At 49.7% G+C, this 17,625-nt stretch overlaps 6 protein-coding genes across 6 annotated transcripts; 4 read left to right on the top strand and 2 right to left on the bottom strand.

Annotated features, from left to right (window-relative positions):
• Positions 1–3,265: 3,265 nt before the first annotated feature.
• HO133_005506 (uncharacterized protein) lies at positions 3,266–4,312 on the top strand (the record flags this gene model as incomplete). The annotated part of the gene is made up of 1 exon (XM_037296415.1): positions 3,266–4,312. One exon carries the CDS (start codon positions 3,266–3,268, stop codon positions 4,310–4,312), a length of 1,047 nt encoding a protein of 348 aa, XP_037148397.1.
• A 712-nt stretch (positions 4,313–5,024) lies between these two features.
• HO133_005505 (uncharacterized protein) lies at positions 5,025–6,983 on the top strand (the record flags this gene model as incomplete). Its single annotated transcript, XM_037296414.1, has 5 exons — positions 5,025–5,677; positions 5,833–6,022; positions 6,170–6,275; positions 6,324–6,688; positions 6,741–6,983. 5 exons carry the CDS (start codon positions 5,025–5,027, stop codon positions 6,981–6,983), a joined length of 1,557 nt encoding a protein of 518 aa, XP_037148396.1.
• A 2,329-nt stretch (positions 6,984–9,312) lies between these two features.
• Positions 9,313–10,665, top strand: HO133_005504 (uncharacterized protein; the record flags this gene model as incomplete). The annotated part of the gene is made up of 6 exons (XM_037296413.1): positions 9,313–9,392; positions 9,465–9,785; positions 9,843–9,849; positions 9,913–9,952; positions 10,003–10,186; positions 10,254–10,665. The coding sequence occupies 6 exons, from the start codon at positions 9,313–9,315 to the stop codon at positions 10,663–10,665; spliced, it is 1,044 nt and encodes a 347-aa protein (XP_037148395.1).
• Positions 10,666–11,102: 437 nt separating this feature from the next.
• On the bottom strand, positions 11,103–13,078 carry HO133_005503 (uncharacterized protein; the record flags this gene model as incomplete). Its single annotated transcript, XM_037296412.1, has 2 exons — positions 11,103–12,528; positions 12,576–13,078. The coding sequence occupies 2 exons, from the start codon at positions 13,076–13,078 to the stop codon at positions 11,103–11,105; spliced, it is 1,929 nt and encodes a 642-aa protein (XP_037148394.1).
• Positions 13,079–14,293: 1,215 nt separating this feature from the next.
• Positions 14,294–16,197, top strand: HO133_005502 (uncharacterized protein; the record flags this gene model as incomplete). Its single annotated transcript, XM_037296411.1, has 3 exons — positions 14,294–15,048; positions 15,100–15,798; positions 15,855–16,197. 3 exons carry the CDS (start codon positions 14,294–14,296, stop codon positions 16,195–16,197), a joined length of 1,797 nt encoding a protein of 598 aa, XP_037148393.1.
• A 196-nt stretch (positions 16,198–16,393) lies between these two features.
• On the bottom strand, positions 16,394–17,368 carry HO133_005501 (uncharacterized protein; the record flags this gene model as incomplete). The annotated part of the gene is made up of 1 exon (XM_037296410.1): positions 16,394–17,368. The coding sequence occupies one exon, from the start codon at positions 17,366–17,368 to the stop codon at positions 16,394–16,396; it is 975 nt and encodes a 324-aa protein (XP_037148392.1).
• Positions 17,369–17,625: the final 257 nt, after the last annotated feature.

Here is a 17,625-nt window from a genome sequence, read left to right as displayed (position 1 = left end):
GCCGAAGTTGACTTCGGTGGCATATTTTAAGGTTTGCGATGGCATGAAAAACAATCGGGAAAACAGTTTTCCTGATTTGGGGGCCCCTGAGTCGTACCTTCTTGGGATGGCCAGTACGACTCCAGTGGGCCCTGATTATGCAGGGCCATGGCTTTTGAGCAGCCTGGGTGGGACGATCCGATAGATGGAGACTTATGCTTGGTCCGCAACGGTATTGAGGTGGCGACGTCGATTAATACCAGAAGTTCGTTGACAGAGATATAACAGATGCTTGCGATATTGCAATTAATGAGCTTCCTTCGGAGACGTTGAGAATGAACTGTATTTGGAGACGATATATTGGACTGTAGAGTAAGGAAAGAAAAGAATGATGACACTAATCTAATCATTGAGACGATGAAATGACAATTGTGCAAACTTGGAGATAACGATTGTATTACCATCGCCCTAGGTATTAAGCCAGTACCATTTTGATGAAATGAGAAACCTCTAGATTTTCATCCAAATCCGCGGATAAACAGTGCCAACGCAGGGAGATTAGGTTCGATAGTCTCACGGTCCTAAGAACATCTATGCATGAGAGGAAAGCAAACCGCCAGGGCGAAATAGGCCGGATCTACTACTACCGTGCGGCCCCTGAAGTTCCTGAACCTGGGTGGCACCAGCGGAGTAGGTACATGTAAGCTTCGGGCAATTTTCTTGAAACAATTTGGGTCTGCACAAGTCGAAGTGGACAAAGCTGTGGTTGAGTCACTGTCCAGGCCGTTCATAATTCATTGTATTACGAGATATGCATCATTGCAAGCCAGATCTTCCGGGGCAGATGTGAGATGGTGCTCAATGCTGTCGCCAAGCTCTTGTCGGCACCATCAAAATTGTGCTCTCTGCACCGCACAGGCAATATTTATAATTCAAGGTCCATCGTGCATAGGTGCAATGTGTCCAGAGCTTAGAGCCCAGAGCGCTTTAATCTGTTGCCACGTACCTCTTCATAGACGCTGGTCAGACGCCAAAAACACGCATTGCGGAGTGGTTATACTCATCGCTCGGCGTAGAAGTATCTGAGGATCGGACCAATCGTCCTGTAATGATCCGAGATGCAAATCGTCCGGGCGTTGCTGACTGTTGAGCCTTGACGCATACAGCATTGACACGGCAGTAATAGGCGTAGCTCGTCTGCCAGCGCTGGCATCGTTTGGAAGCAAAGGCTTTTGTTGGGAAAATTTTCTTGCCCAAATAGGTAGTGAAAGTAGTAAGATATGCGACTGCAAGCAAGGCACATATGCAGCCGCATAGAAATGGGCAATGTTAGTGGCACGCGTATGTATCTATGCGTCTTCATCGAGACAGCCGCTGCATGAGAGTGATTGTCCAGTCTCCACACAAACGGCCGGCTATCGCATGGTAGCGAAGAAGTGAAGATGAAGCATGTGGGTAAATGATGGCAAAGGACAGGCCGCTTCCAGAAGAGACGGAGGTTGGTGGGTGTCAAAGAGGTCAGGGTACAGGAATAGATAGAGATGGTATCGTGGTCAAGAGAAAGATGCTCTCGGTACCATACAATTTCATGATAATAAAAGATCTAAGGTAGTCTGATCTAAGGTACTTTAGTAGGATGGCGAAGAGTGGGAGAAATTGAATTACTTTAGTCATTTAAGGTACATCTGGTGCCTAAAGTACTTTACTGCCTAGGAGAATATTAAACTTGCGGCTTGCTCGAGCCCGTAGAGTTAGCGTTGGACAGCCGGCCTGTTAGAATCTGATGGCGATTCGACTGTCCAACAATAACATGTACGGTATTGCAGTTTCCTGTACAGAGTAAAGAGTAGATAAGTACCGGTATGTAAGAATGTATGTAGACAAGCTGATTATCAGTATTGTAGAAGCGCACCTAGCAGCGAACGGCTTCATGCAATACGGAAGGTTGCTCCTGCGTCATGCGTCATGTAGGTACGGGCCTGCTTTCTTAATTCCGTTTCCCCTCTTTTTGTCTCCGTTAGATTGAACGCTAATGCACCCCAGTGCCCACAGCCAAATGTGTGGCCGTTCGGGAAATTCCTTCAGCAATCACATCCACAATCACAATCGAAAACCACGGCTGGTGCGGATGGAAGCATGGAGAAGCGCAAAGCCGCATTGTATACCTAGTCAGACCTCAGACTTGGATTGCCAGATAGAAAATGATACTGAAACAGACAAGGTACGGTAAGATGGGGGATAATTAGACATATGGTCGATGGTGGCTTGAAGAGCTCGTCGAGTCGTCATTTTGGGCCACGGGAAGCAGATGGACAGAAGATTGTAAATTGCAAGACAAGCACGCCAGGCTTGAAACAGCAGGCCCGGCCGGTTTCACGTGGTCAATCCTTCGGCTTGGCTGAGGGGCTGCTAGTCCGCTTGGTGCCACTTCTAGGGGGCCTTTTGGAGGGACCTAAGCATGTACATTACATATCAATTGGCATTAAGTACCTCCTCTTGTCCACGGTATTCATATTTGACGCACTATTTGCATCTGACCACAGAGCTTCACGGAACCATCCTTTCGTGATCAGACCGATTCTCATACCGTTGAACCGTTAAACCCGCCGTTACAGGTCGGGTCTTTTTTTTTCTTTTTTTTTTGCTTCCCGGAGTGACGAGGCGTGCATGGCTGCGCTCTGGAATAAATAGGCGCAGCAATGGATGGTGGAGAGGTGGGAATGTCACGAGCGTAGCTACACTAACCTTAGGGTAGGAGTTGCGGTTGGCTACGATCATGCAGCCTCTTTAAATTTCCTAGCCAATAGATGGCTTGAAACCCACAACCCATTCATCATTTTTTCACCCATTTAACCCTTGCCCTCACAGGTACACACTCTCCCCACCATCAAAGCCGTCAAACCTTCCGTCGACTTCCAGGGTTATTATTTTGGCGATTGTCGATCTTACCGTGCTGTAAACGGTACACGCACATGTCCTGCGGCCCTGCCTTCATAATCTATATGATAAGCCGGCCTTTCCTTCTGCGGCGCGGCTGACTATAACCACCGTACTCCATTCTCAGCTCCATTATTATTACTCTTCCACAATCCCCCCATGTTGGATACTACCAACCAACACTGTCCTTCTGAAACCGTGCTGTACGCCTTGTTACAGTGACATTGCCTAATCTTGCTACGCTCAGCTCACATCCATCATCGTCATCATCATCATCAACTTGGTTCATGAATGAAAGCATAGCCTCCCATCCTGACCACCATCCTACAATCAGCACCATCCAGCAGTAATGGTTATGCCTGTCCTCCATCATCGACACTCAGTATCAGGTTCACGACAATTAGACGGTGCAAAGCAAAGTATCAAAAGCAACAACGCCATGGCAGACCATTTATGGATCCTGGACGAGACTTACGAGAGGCCCGAGAAGGAAAGGCATCTCTCATCGACAACAATCGGCAGAGTGCCCTCGAAGAAGGATAACCCAAACCATCTCCGCATCGACACATACAGCAAAGCGAATCTTCATGATCGCTACATGTCGAGCGAGGAAGAACCCTCTCCCAGTCCCGATAGCGACACCGAGAGCAATGAAGAGGAGCTCAAGCATAAGGTTCCAGAGAAAGTTGTCGAGGCGACTACCGAGCCACTCACCGCCGACGAATACGAAGCCGAGATTGCTATTGCTGTTCCCATACTCGCAATGGGCAAACCGAAGTTGGTGGACATCACCAACCTCGCCCCAATGCACAAACGCAAGCGAGCGGAGAAGTCGGTGCTTTCACGCTCACTTGTGAAGAACGCCACCCTCCGCATGCCCACGGTCACAGACGAGAACAGGCCCTTCGTCGCTTCTGAAGCCACAAAGATTGTTACTCCAGAGGCTGGTCCTCCGACGCGCAAAGCCAGCCTCCGCTCGCTAGCTCCCGACTCATGGCTTCCTGATGACGGTGTTCGCATTGTGCAAGAGGAGGAGGAGGAGGAAGATGAGCATTACTTCCCCGATCTTGAACTACGCAAGGCTCCCACCTACAACGACTACGACCCATACTCGCTCAGTCCGCCACGCCTGTCCCCTAGGAACTCATACAACTCGACCAGCAAGAAGCCGGGTAGCGTTGCTCGGGCCAGAAACACTTCCAACCCACCCACCACCATGAACAGTGGCTGGAAAGGGCTCACCAGGTCGATGAGTCTGGCAAAGAAGCAGGCTCTTCATCGAGCGGATCATCAAGTCTCCAAAAAACCGAAGATGATCGCCAGGGCGGCGGACGAGAGGGAAGAACCTCTGATAATACCAGCGTTTCCGTTCGGGGATGGCAGAGGCGTGGATTGAGGAGATACACCAAGCTTGACATGGCGGCATATGTACACACGGGAGATGATCATGATATGATATTGATGGGCACACTGGGATCACGGGATGAAATTTGAGGTTTTGCGCAGCATGCATCAGCGATAGATACCTTCCACGTTCGTTGTTTCTTTAATTTTGTACCTCTTAATGAAATTTCCAGAAACAAAACTTGACAGAAACAAAACTTGACAGACAATTAGAGTAACTCAATTTCGTTGACCTCTCACACGGCTGGTGCTGCCGACATGTTTACTAGAAGTGCACTAATCTGAATGCGGGCTAGGTGCTCGTGACGGAGAAAATCTTGTACGAGCAGCATTGCTCCTCGTCTTTCTCAGGTCTATTTCTCCATCTATTTGTGGCATTAGCCTTTACAACTTTTACAGTGCTATGAGACCTCGAGTCTACAGCGCTGGAAATCTTGTTAGATAAAAAAAAATCTGGGTAGAAGAAAGAATTTTGAAAGGGAACAGATTGCTTATCTCCACCAAGAAGATTTGTTTGGTGTAGGCATTGTGTCTAGATACTAGGGTGTCCAGCCAGTGAGCATTTGGGTCACAGAATTTCGAACCTCGGCCGGTTATCATCCACTAATACAAGCTCTGCTTCGCTCTCCGTTGCCCAATTGGTATTGATCGTGCATCTTCTGTAGTGAAGCAAATCAGATCTCTGGCGTGTTACCATCATCGCTATGGATCAACACTCCATTGGTTCGTCGGCACTGGAGTCGAGGGTCCTAATTATCATGACTGGCGGAACCATATGCATGAAGAAAAGCCCAAATGGCTTCGTACCTGCAAGAGGGTTCCTGGAGTCTGGCATGGCTCCTCGTCCTTCATTTAACGACTTTTCCAATCCCGACGATATTGTCGTCGTGGTCGACGACGGGACCGAGGTGTCTCACCGTAGCCTGCGAACGCCAATCAGTACGTATCAAAAGCATGTTCGGTATGCTGTGTTCGAGTTTCAAGAGCTTCTGGATAGTTCCTCAATCTCCTCTGAAGGGTGGAGCCAAATTGCTCAGACAATCTTCAGAAATTACAAGCTCTTCGACGCCTTTGTCATCTTACATGGCACAGACAGCCTTGCCTATACGTGCTCTGCGCTCAGTTTCATGCTGCAAAACCTAGGGAAGCCGGTCATCTTGACAGGAAGCCAAGCGCCAATGCTAGAGCTCCAAAATGATGCCACAGATAACTTGTTAGGATCCTTGATCATTGCTGGCCACTTTATGATACCTGAAGTATGCCTCTTCTTTAATTACAACCTTTTTCGCGGGAACAGGACTACCAAAGTCTCTGCTAGCGATTTTTCAGCCTTTGCGTCGCCAAATGCGCCTCCATTGTACGTACATTTGGGAGATGACCCTGCACATTTGGTACCGAGATTGAGTTGCGAGACATGTTTCGGGAGAAATTTTACCTTTCTACTCCCGAGACCTGTCCTGCAACTCCAGTCTTTGCCGCGAACAAGCAATGCTGACTCCGTAATCTGCGTAGAGGAACTATCTCATCACTCAAGACCCACGTGAAATGGGAACTGATTCACAGGCCAACGCATCTCGAGCCATTTAGTATACAAACGAATCGTGCAACGGCCGATGTAGCTTGTCTGAGGATCTTTCCCGGCATAGAGCCCCGAATGGTCGAAGCTGTGCTTCAGCTTGATGGCCTTAAAGGTCTAGTGCTAGTACGCATTTCCGCAGCCCATATTTCCCCTTTTTGAGGCAAGTCTTGAGCTTTAAACATGTCTTGGGAGTCTCTACTCTCGAAACATGTTCCAAGGGTCGATATAACCCCTCAAATAGGCAATACTGACGGCGAAATTGTGATACAGGAGACTTTTGGCGCAGGGAATGCCCCTGGAGGACCTGATGGAGCTCTCACCAAAGTGTTTGCAAACGCAATCAGAAGAGGCATCATTATTGTCAACATCACTCAGTGTGAGAATATCCACTCATGTACCCGGACTGCACTAATCCCCATTGTAGGCATGACCGGAACTGTCAGTCCCCTGTATGAACCCGCGATGTTGCTGAAGCATGCTGGCGTCATTCCTGGGCATGATATGACCTCCGAGGCCGCCCTTGCGAAGCTTTCCTATCTCCTTGCGATGCCAGGCTTAAACCCTGAAGATATCGTACAGAAGATGTCTGTTTCTTTGAGAGGTGAGATGACAGAGCAGGTGAACATGGTATTTGAGCACCCCAGCGGCGTGTTACCTGACCGACTAGCACGCCTTACGTCCCTTGGATATGCTATCTCCAAGGGGGACGTTCCCGAGATCCAGAAGCTTTTGAAGGGCGATCATGGCTGGCTGCTCAACGAGGCCGATTACTCCGGCAATACGCCTTTGGTGAGTACCCACGCATCATTGACGGCATTTTTAAGCTAAGCATTCACGAAAGCATATTGCCGCTACAGGACCTAGTCTAGAAATCCTTCGGATCCTGCTGACAAAAGGCGCTTCAGTGCACCTGCGAAACAACACCGGCCGAACGCCTTTGTTTGCCTCAGCCAATGCCGGACTCATGGAACATGTCTCCCTACTCAAACGGTCAGGGGCTCATGTCCATGCGGACGAGCTCAGCATGGCTCGATTGCTCGCTCAAAGTTCACCAGACGTATGGAGCATGGTTGGAGTGGCGTAGTTAAGGTTCCGGGTCCAAATTTAGCCGCCGTTCACTCTTCGCGGAAATTTGTGGAGATAAAGTAACATCTGCCGTGACATTGTTATGCAGTGAAGCATCCTTTCCTTCCAAGACGCCGATCACTACTCTAAAGAGTTGCTTCAATAACACCAGGCAGAGATCTGGACGCAAACGCACCGAGAACGCCAGCTTCAAATGTCTCCGTACCAATTAATAGCATCAATTGGCTTGTGTGCCGTCGCGTCGAAGCTGAAATCTACGACCGTCTTCAGAACAAATTATTGTATTCAAGAGCCAACCGTCCCTGGGGTGATTCATTGACCTGTTGGATGTGCAGAAGCGACGCCAGAAAAAGTCGTAGTTGTGGGGGTATCGATCCCGAATATATCAAACATTCCAGCATGAAGAGAGAAGTTTCCCGTCCGCTCAAACTTGGGACGAAATGCTCCTACGCATCATCAGCTAGTTCATACGGCTTAAGCCTATGATCGTGCAAGATCAGAGCAGGCCAGCGCTCGAGACTGTTAGGTATTTGGGGCATTATAGCTATGCGCGCCACGGCTTGTTTGGGGTGAGAATCAAATGGTTGTTTTTGGAAGGATAGAGGTGGTGCTTTGCGCGAAGGATTTTCCAGTTGAAGATGATTTCACCAAAGCCTTTGATGGCTTGCTGGAAGGCTACGTGCACCAGATACCCAAAGTAGCTGCCAGAATGCCTACGAACAGATGGCCAGGCCCCAGTTGAACAGCAGGACGAGTCTACTCGATGAGCTCCCTGGAACACCTGTCCAACTGCCTATGACGATGCTCAATAATGTCCTCGATCCAACCTCGAATTTGTGAAAGCATGTGTTCTCTGGTGATTGGTTGTAGTGACGATTTTCGGGATAGTTTCCAGTCCACGTGCTATTACTTATTAGCCTTCCCGTGAGTCCAAGGGACGGCTAGATGCTGCAAAAGGCCGTAACAGATCAACCTCCTCCTTGTCCCTCGGAAGCGATGATGCGAACTTCCGCACCAAATACAACCGTAGTAGATGCCCATAGATTCTTCTTCTTTCTCTCTTTGCGAGACGAGTGATTTCGGTCAGACTCGGTGGATACTCGAGGTGCTTTGATCGCCCGATGGATCTTCTCGCGTTTGACTCGAAGCAGAAGTATTATCCGTTGCTTTTCGCTAATCATGGTTGTGAAGACGAGGTTGTTGGACTACCTTACTTTTCGGTTGTTTGGACTCGCTTATAACCAATAAAGCCTCACCCGTATATTTTTCGCATTCCCCAGAATCTTTTTCAAGCTTTTAGACCCTCAGACGGGATTACGTAAATATATCAGTCCCTGCTTTTTACTTTACTGTTTTCACACCATCAATCATTCAACCATTATCATCATCATCATCATCATCGAACAACGCCTCTTGGAAAGTTGCAGATACACGTTATCCGAACGAGGACTACCATTTGTTGCCCCTCTTCCTCAACGCAGCCCAGTTAGGATGAATGCATACAACGATTGCTTACCTCACATGATAATTTGTTTGAAGGATGGATGAATTGATCGTCTCCGCGGATCTGTCTATCAATCAAGTGGCATCGGAGCTTTGTCCGCGTGAGGATTGACTCGATACTATCACGCACACGGTCACACAATACCTTCCTCGCCTTCTGCACACCGCTGACTCTCCTCCACATCCTGTCCAACGAGCCAAGCAGCATATGATTTTATGACTCTCTATCTTGCTCAATCACCGTATCCTCATATCGTGTCATGAGATGTCACCATGTCGACGGTTCAGAGCTAAGAAAAGACGGCTTTCCTTGACTTTCCTTATCAAACAAACTCTGATTGTGGGGGAAGATAGAGTATACTCTAAAGTACCTTACATACCAGAGTAGTACGAGTAGTTCAATTCTTCCTTTCTTCCCCGTTCTCCCCCGTTCTTCCCCATCATATTATTATTATTATTATTATTCTTATTATTCTTATTATTATTCTTCTTATTATTACTACTACTACTTGATTCTTCCACCATTCCAGTACCAAACAATATCTCTGCCCTACCCAACAACTCTATTTCCCCAGCTTTTCCCCCCGTTTCCCGTTCCCCGTTTCCCATACCACTTGCCCTCCTCTCTTTGACCTTGCGTGATCCCAGCTCCCCTTGCATCATCATCATCATCATCATTCTTCTCCTCCTTCTCCTCCTCCTCCTCCATTTGCATTTCTTCCATGCACTCCCTCCAACGTCTCTCAGTTCAAGCCCTGCTTTAGTGGACACCATACTGTTCTTTTCACATTACCATATCCCTTTGATTTCCTGCAGCAATTCACATGACAAACAAGACACTAGTAATCGTCAATGCTACAGGCCGACAAGCTGCTTCCCTTGCTCGTGTCGCCTCGGCAGTAGGGTAAAATCATGTCCCCTCAATCATCCTCGCCCCTACCGAGGCGGAGACACGGTGACACTGATAGGCGGGTAGGTATCAGGTCAGAGCCCATGTCAGTCAGAAGACAACCCCCGTTGGCCAAGAGCTTGAAGCCCTCCAAAATGTTACCCTCATCCAAGGCTCCCTCGAAGACAAAGAGCTCGTAGCAGACCTCTTCGCAGGTGCTCGCAAGGCATTCATCAATACCATCTCATGGGGCGACGAGGTGGCCATCGGCAAATCGCTGGCCGATGCGGCCAAGAAAGCTCATGTCCAGCAATACGTCTACAGCAGCATGCCTGATCATAGTGTCTTCGGGAAGGGTTGGCCAGCGGTGCCATTATGGAGCTGTAAATTTACGGTCGAGAATTACATGTGAGTCCAACATGTTCTCTCTCGTCCATGGCAAGCCGATGCTGATACTGTACACAGACGGCAGGTGAGAGGAAATGGTTGTTCTGTGATACGACCTCAGCGCTGATACCAGTACTTCTGAACCTAGATCGGTCTCCCTGCTACCTTTGTCTACACAGGCATCTATAGTGGGTGAGGTGGACGCCAAGGAGAGCGAAAGAAGACTGACGATCGCCAGATAATAACTTCACTAGCCTCCCTATGCCTCTGTTCCGCATGGCTTTACAATCTGACGGTAGTTTCGAGTGGAAGGCACCATTTGATCCCCACATAGCCATCCCTTGGTTTGACGCAGAGCATGACACTGGTCCTGCGGTCCTTCAGATACTCAAGGACGGGCCGCAGAAATGGTCCGGACATCGGTGTGTTCATTCATGTCCATCGCCCTCCCCAAAAGTGTCATGATCGCTGATGGTCTACCACCTCCAGCATCGCCTTAGCATTCGAGCTTCTCACTCCCACTCGTGTATGTCGCCTCTTTTCTTGTGCCTTACGCCGCCCAGTCCGCTATGTCTGCGGTCAGACCATCGATATCGAAGTCAGCGTTCCAAACGGCTACAGAGAACAACTCCTAGCATTAGAGGTGTTGTTTGGAAAATACAAAGCTCCGTATTTTGGCATGGACCTGGAAAGGGGCGTTTCAAGGGAAGTAAATGATGCCAATGGCTGGAACGGAGACGGTAGTGGTGGCGATAGTGGGAAAGGCACTGCAGTCGAAGAAGCAAGAGCATTGTGGCCCGGTTGGAGAGGGATCGAAGAATATGCCCGGGAGGTGTTTGTATGTGCCCATGAGAGACATCTTGGTGGTCGATCTGAAGCTGATGAGGATATCAGCCGTTAGAGGAAGCCGCTCACGGGCTAACCTGGATGAACGATGAGACATGACCTGATTATTGGCGTTGGGCCTACGTGCGGAAAAGTCGGCGTATTCATCGTAACCGTGTTAGGAGAGCATGCATTTGCTAGGCGGCTTACTGTGTTGTGGTGCAGTGGAGCAAAGACGATCATCCCTTTCAATCGCTCATCAAGCGTGATCACGCAGTATGCCCCAGATTGCATTGGGGGGTGGCTCCACATTTGATGCTAAAATTTCTGCCTCAGTCTGGGGTGTTCAAGCATCCATGTATGCAGAGTAAACAAGCAGAAGTCATCAATGTGGACAATGTAAGTAGGCCATGTGGTAGCCACAAGCCTTGACGTTTCCGCCTAATTTGATAATGGCTCATTGTGGCCTCGGTCAATTTCCAGTTTCTATGCGATCTATAAACACTGATCTCTTTATTTACTTGGCCCCGGCTCCATCTCCTTGAAACCGCCGTCTGTTTCCCATACGCCTGCTTTGGTAAAATCCCCGGTCTCGCTTCCACCCATGTATCCAAACCTGAAGTACTCTTTCTCCATCTCATCGTTCCTGTAGAACGTATGCGAAGGGTCTCCTTCGCCATAGTACCACCGATGCCTTTCGACATCATTCACAAGCACGCTGACACCATCATACGGATGCGGGGGCCGGCTCCATGAGAAAGTGATGTTGGATGAACCGAGTACTGGCGCTGTGATGTCCGGCAGAAGCGAACCCAACTGTCCGTCCCCACGTAGATCCACCGTTGTCTGCATTATGGAATCGAAACCCCAGCGAGCGACGCCGTTGATGAACAAGCCCACGAGAATACCCTGATAAAGCAAGCCTGGCCTTGTCTGCGGACGCGTACCCGGCAGCAGTAGGAGGGCCAGTACATAGTGATGAATGCGAAGATTGAGAGGAGGTAGAGCGACACAGAGGAGTAGGAAAGCCACGAAAATGGAGTAGATGGCTAGGTAGCGAGGGAAGCGTCCTTCGAGCCGGAGATACCAGACCTGGCCAAGCGCAATGGTAAAAATTAGGAGTACGACCAGGACCAAAGCAAGTTTTGCTCCAGCCTGCACTTTGAGGTCGTGTGGAGTTAGGCGTTGTAGAGGAATGAAGGCGAATGTGTAATTGTTGAGACCGCCCACCCACGCTCCACCAAGCCACAGGACTGTTCTCTCGATGTTGGCTGTCAGGCCCGTCTGTTGGGGTTTGACGGAAAAGCGGTATATGACGAATGCCACGAACGCTGCTGGTAGAAAACGGCCAATGACAAGTGACGTGAGCGAGGCATAATCAGAGTGGTTTGGCGGATCTGAGACAAGCCCGACGTGGAAAAAGAGCATGGTGAATATCGAGCAGAAGAAGACAGGCGGGGAAGTCGTGCAGAGGGATAGGATGGTAGTGAACCCGCAAGTGACGGCGAGGAGCGGCCAACGCAGGTCCCTTACGCACTGCGATGAGAGTCCGGAGATGAACGTAAAGGATTTTGGAAAGCTTGAATCAAATCCAATGCTCTGAATCCCATGCCGTTTTGTGGATGTGAAATTACTTTGCTGGCCGGAGAGAAGAGCGACACCACACCCACCATTATCATTGCCAACGAGACCCGCATGTATGGCTGCTTGACATATAAACGAGTCACCGCGATAGGCAGTGTCTGGAATAGTGAAGTTCTCTTTTCTCCTTGTTGGTCCGCCAATCACATACGACTGGTAGTTAATCTCCTGGTCACCCACCGCATGTGGGTTTAGCACCTTCACAGCCTTACAATTGGCAGGACATCTAAAGGCGAGGGTAGCATTGTCAAAAGGGCGACATCTGTTTCCGTTCAAGCCACAGCTGTTACCGGGATTCCTACTGCAGTCAGTATTGAGCATCCCGGGATCTAGAGTACGGCTCACCAGAAGCTTGCTCCGCACCAGATCGGCTGCGGTTTGCCGTAACCTTCGATGTTGCCAGCTTGTGCAGAGTGGTTGAGCACCAGAATGAAGGTCAAGAGCCAGCAGAAGTAGAAAAAGGCTAGTAGAGCAGCCTTATGTCTTTGCTTCGGTAGATGATTAGCAATGAACCTTGCCAGTGATTCTTGTATCCACGGGAAGAAGGGCGTAATCTTCTGTAATTGAGGCGGATCAGGCCCTTTAGACCAGGCTACGACCGCTCGAGCAGCTTGTCGAACGCGGACAGGCACCCATCTCCAGTGAAAAGACTTTGATGACTCGCGCAGCCAGACTGGGAGAGGAGATTGACTATCTCCCGCGTCTGATGACCCAGACTGCATATGCATATCCGATCCCCCGGGTGTAGATGCTTCAGGTCCATCATCTCTCTCTTCGTACTGCCAGGAAGGCTGTTCATCAAGTAGCGCACCGTTTTCGGCGTCATCATTATGGTTTTCAGGGCCCATGACGGTGTAAGGAAGCAGGCGAATGAAGTCCTGCAGATTGGTTAGCTGCGCTCACTCATAATGGATCTCCGACAGCCTACTGGTGCGATGGGCTCCGGGGAAGAGTCGCGCACGGTGCCTGCATGCTCCAATGACTCTACCTAATCAAGGTAGGATGTAAAAGTAGCGCATCTTTCGACGAGCATGTAGTGCGAGGACAGGATGAAAGGGATGGAAGAGTGGTTATAGGCTTAAGGTAGGGTCGTCGTCCTTAGACTTGACCGCCAGTCTGCACTTTGCAAGCCAAGTGTAAGAAGTAAGAAATAAGAATTGCGCCGGGAAGGAAACCCTGTGTCTCCGATTGGTTGAATCGTCGGTGGACGGCAGTGAATTACACAATTTGGGTCGTGTTCGGGTGCAGTGCCCCTAAATCGAGAAGATTGTAGAAGCAGTTGCTTTTGAAGCGCGCACTTGTTCAGGTATTAAATCCTGAAATTGCTTGATTCAAGGCGAGGCATGGAGCTCTTAGAATGATGCGATTTTCATCTACAATCACCTTGAGGAATCAGTCAGTCTTTTAAAGAGGAAGATGATTGTTTGAATTAAGTCGATATAATACGGGCCTCGGACCCTCGCCTAAAGAAAATTGAATGGAGATGTCGAGTGTCGACTATCAAGCGCACGCAAATCCTTCGGTTTTATGATGATTGTAGTCGTACGAGATCAATTGAATGAGTAAGACCGGCCTCGTGCCGCTTAGAGTACAGCCAATCTTGATACCTCGCTGCCCCTCAACTCGCTGTCACAGTACTCCTCTGTATGATTTGATCTCACTATGTGTTTCCCCTCGTTTAATAGTACCTATAAACTTCCTCAAACAGAGGAAGCAACGGCGACATAGAATGATGGTAAGATTAGAACTGGCAAGGTTGGTATGCGATTCTTCATCTACTTGTTGATAATCTGGGTGGTGTAGGCTAGGGATATTCGCGGGACGCTGAACTACTATAAGTGGAGCCGTAAAACAAGGGTTGGTCGTTATCGGACACCGTACCAGCGTCATCGACTAGATACTCATTACCAAGCACGTACACCTGGGTCGGCGCTGACAAACATCGTTATCATTATCCTCGCATGCTGATCAAATTTTCGACTTCTTGAGGGTTTCAGTACTGGGTACGAGTAGTCTTGCATCCGATCTCTTCAGCGTTTCCATTATTGCCAGTGTTTGCCAGTATGGAAGCATCAACAATTACTGATAGCCGGCCAGAGCCCATTGATCTGAGCCATCTCTACTCCAAGGTCACTTCAAACCGGACGACGAGCAATGTCAAAGACTTCTACAAGTACTTTACAATCCCTGGGATTGGCAATTTGGCTGGAGGCCTTCCGAACAACAACTACTTCCCCTTCGATACTCTCGAAGCTGCCGCAGCTCTACCCCAGCGCTTCATTCCTACTCCCAACAAGCCCGTCGATCCTCCCTCAGAGCTGCTATCTAAGACCACACTCTCAAATGGAATCTCCTCATCGCGAGTCGTTGTCCCAAAGACCTCAGACAACCAAAATGTCCTCCGCAAAATCGACCTGAAGACCGCGCTCCAGTATGGCACGGCCCAAGGGTACCCTCCGCTCTATAGCTTCCTCCGCCAATTCACCATTGAGAACCTTCACCCAAACGTTCCATACGCCGGAGGTCCTGAGATCATTTTGACATGTGGTGCAACGGATGGGTTCTGCAAGGCAATAGACGCACTGAGCAATACGTGGAACGAAGATAGAGATTGGATTGGTCATCGAGAGGGATTGCTGGTTGAAGAGTTCTGCTACATGAACGCAATTCAGGCTGCGAAGCCGCGAGGGCTAAACATCGTTCCTGTAGCGATTGATGACGAGGGAATGGTAGCCCATGGTAGAGGTGGATTGTATGACGTCCTGGACAATTGGGACAAAAGCAGGGGAAAGAGACCGCACATGATTTATACCGTGACGTAAGACCCCATGTATGCCATTTGATCTTGATTGGACTCACGCCGAGCCAGGATCGGCCAGAATCCGACTTCTGGAACCCTCAGTGTCCAACGCCGCAAAGACATTTACGCAGTTTGTGTCAAGTTCGACGTGGTGATTATCGAAGACGACCCATACTGGTATCTCCAATATCCTTCGGCTAACGAGTCTTCCCTTGCCCACCGAGGTCGGCCTGCTGCCAATGCTCATTCAGATCATCCCGACCTTAACCCCCCCGAATCACAAAAGTCCTCCGGATATCCATTCCTCGATTCCCTTGTCCCTAGCTACCTCTCTGTCGACTACCAAGGCCGTGTGGTCCGTCTCGATACATTCTCCAAGACTGTCGCTCCAGGTTGCCGCCTTGGCTGGATAACCACCCAACCAAACCTCTGTGAACGACTGCTTCGCATCACTGAGACTTCAACCCAGCAGCCTTCTGGCTTCGTTCAGTCGATGATCGCCGAGCTTATAATGGGGCCTCATGACCCTAAGCATGGCCGTGGCGGTGGAAAGAGCGATGGGGGATGGCAAGTGGAGGGTTGGGTCCGCTGGCTTCAAGGCCTGCGTGGGAATTATGAGCGGAGGATGCAGACCATGTGCTCCATTCTTGAAGGAGGAAAAGAGCTAGTCAAATCTGGCCGCCGCAAGAGCATCGATATTGAATGGAGCGTCGTTGAGAAGGTCACTCTCTTTGATTTTATATGGCCGCTTGGTGGCATGTTCGTATGGTCAGTCCCTTTTGTCTTTTAACACTTTGTTGTGTCTCGGGTCTAATCCTAGTCAGGGTCCATGTTAACTTCCCCTCCCACCCACTTTGGAACAAAACCACGCCCGCCAAGCTTGCACAGGGGCTATGGGTCCATTTGACCTCGAAGAAGTACCTGGTGCTGGTTGCGCCCGGCTCCATATTCGCTCCAACCGATGAGATCAGAGACAAGCGAAGTTGGGCGTACTTCAGAATCTGTTTCGCAGCCGTGGACGAGCCCGAAGTCGAGGAGATGAGCAGGCGGTTCGTCAATGGGGTGAAGGATTTCTGGGGAAAGAAGAGCTTGGATGATATCGAGGAGATGGGTACAAGAGGGCTCGAGGCAAGCGAGGGATTGGCCGACTTAATAGGCGGATGTTGAGCTGGATCGTCGAGATAAGGCAGGATGAGCTGAACGAGGGCGTGGCAAGGTGGGCTTGCTGCCTTCGATGTGAGAATGAGAAGATGGATGACGAGCATGATCTTGAGCAGCTTCAGACAGATGACGCGGGTATCCGCAAAACACACAACATCTCCGTGCAGTGTTTCAACTCCAAATGGAAAGCCAACAGTCAATCTCATGCACTGCGGTTCAGCCAACTCATCCATGCAGATGCATATTCCTCTACTTCCGCTGCATCCGCCTTTCGTATTTGTCTTCCCTCTTGCTTTGCTAGCAACTCCTCTCTCTCCTTCCTCCATTCTTCAACTCGATTCTCATATTCTTCTCTTTTACCAAATCTGCTCAATGATTCTTGGAGGACACCCTCACGCGAGAGTTGTGCGTTTTTCTCCTTCTGCTGTCCAACCAAATGCGCATTTTCGGGCAGCCAATCTTCAATAAATGCCCTATACAACTCCCTCTGGACCATCCTCTTCCGATCATTAGCCTTCCGCTCGCCTCTCACATACCTCTCGTCGCTGAAAAATCGGCATCCGCTGACATATCTATACATTGACTCGACGCTCTCAAAAGGGCGCTTGTGGGCGTCCCTGTTGAGACCAAGAAACTCGAGTACGGCATCCGGATCGCACGTCAAGAACAGCAAAGCCTTTTTCCTGTTCAAGTCCTCAATTTCCTGAATTCGCACATGAAGGCCTGCATCGTTGGGCGTGAGACCAAACGGGCGAATAGTCGTTCCAAGCAGGCTCCACAGGTCGCCGTGGGACTGATGGAAAAGCTGCCAGTGAAAGGTTTCAGGCCGGGAGAGATGCAAGTCGAGTTGGACGTAGTTGTTTGGCAAGTTGGGATACGGGAGAGCAAAGGATGTGGTAGGGGATCCAAGAATGGTAAATATCCTCTCGGCTCCCAGCACTTTCGCGAGAGATTCAGCTGAGGTGGATGTGGATTTTGGAAGAGTGACGAGTATGTCAATGTCACCGTATGATGCCTTCTCCGGCGCTTCAATTGGCGTTGCAGTTTGGGTGTAAACGCTCGAGAGAAGCTGCAAGTATTGATCGCGTAGCACGAAGTAGATGTCCGGAGGCATCCGCGGTGTCGATAGTGGCGATGGGCCATCTGTAGCACTAGTAGTAAAGGCATGCCCACCCATTTGCGCGTTGCAAGATCAGTCACTATATTCCCACCCTCGAAACTGCAAGGCTTTGCCACGGCACGGTGCTTATCCAAGTGGAACGTGTATATAAGAATGCGGCAGTTGAAGCAGTGCAAAACCCTAACAAGGTTGGAACGCAAATGTGCAGCGCAGCGTAATTCTTTCTATTGCAGTGCAACTGACGGTAGCCGGAGTTCAGAGTTCCCCAGTGCTTATTCCGGTAGGGACGCTGCAAGACTTGAAGCAAGCAGCCG

The sequence above is a fragment of the Letharia lupina genome (genome assembly GCF_014066315.1).
Source record: "Letharia lupina isolate WasteWater1 chromosome Unknown contig_21, whole genome shotgun sequence".
NCBI lineage: Eukaryota > Fungi > Ascomycota > Lecanoromycetes > Lecanorales > Parmeliaceae > Letharia > Letharia lupina.
This window is presented reverse-complemented; position numbering and strand designations above follow the sequence as displayed.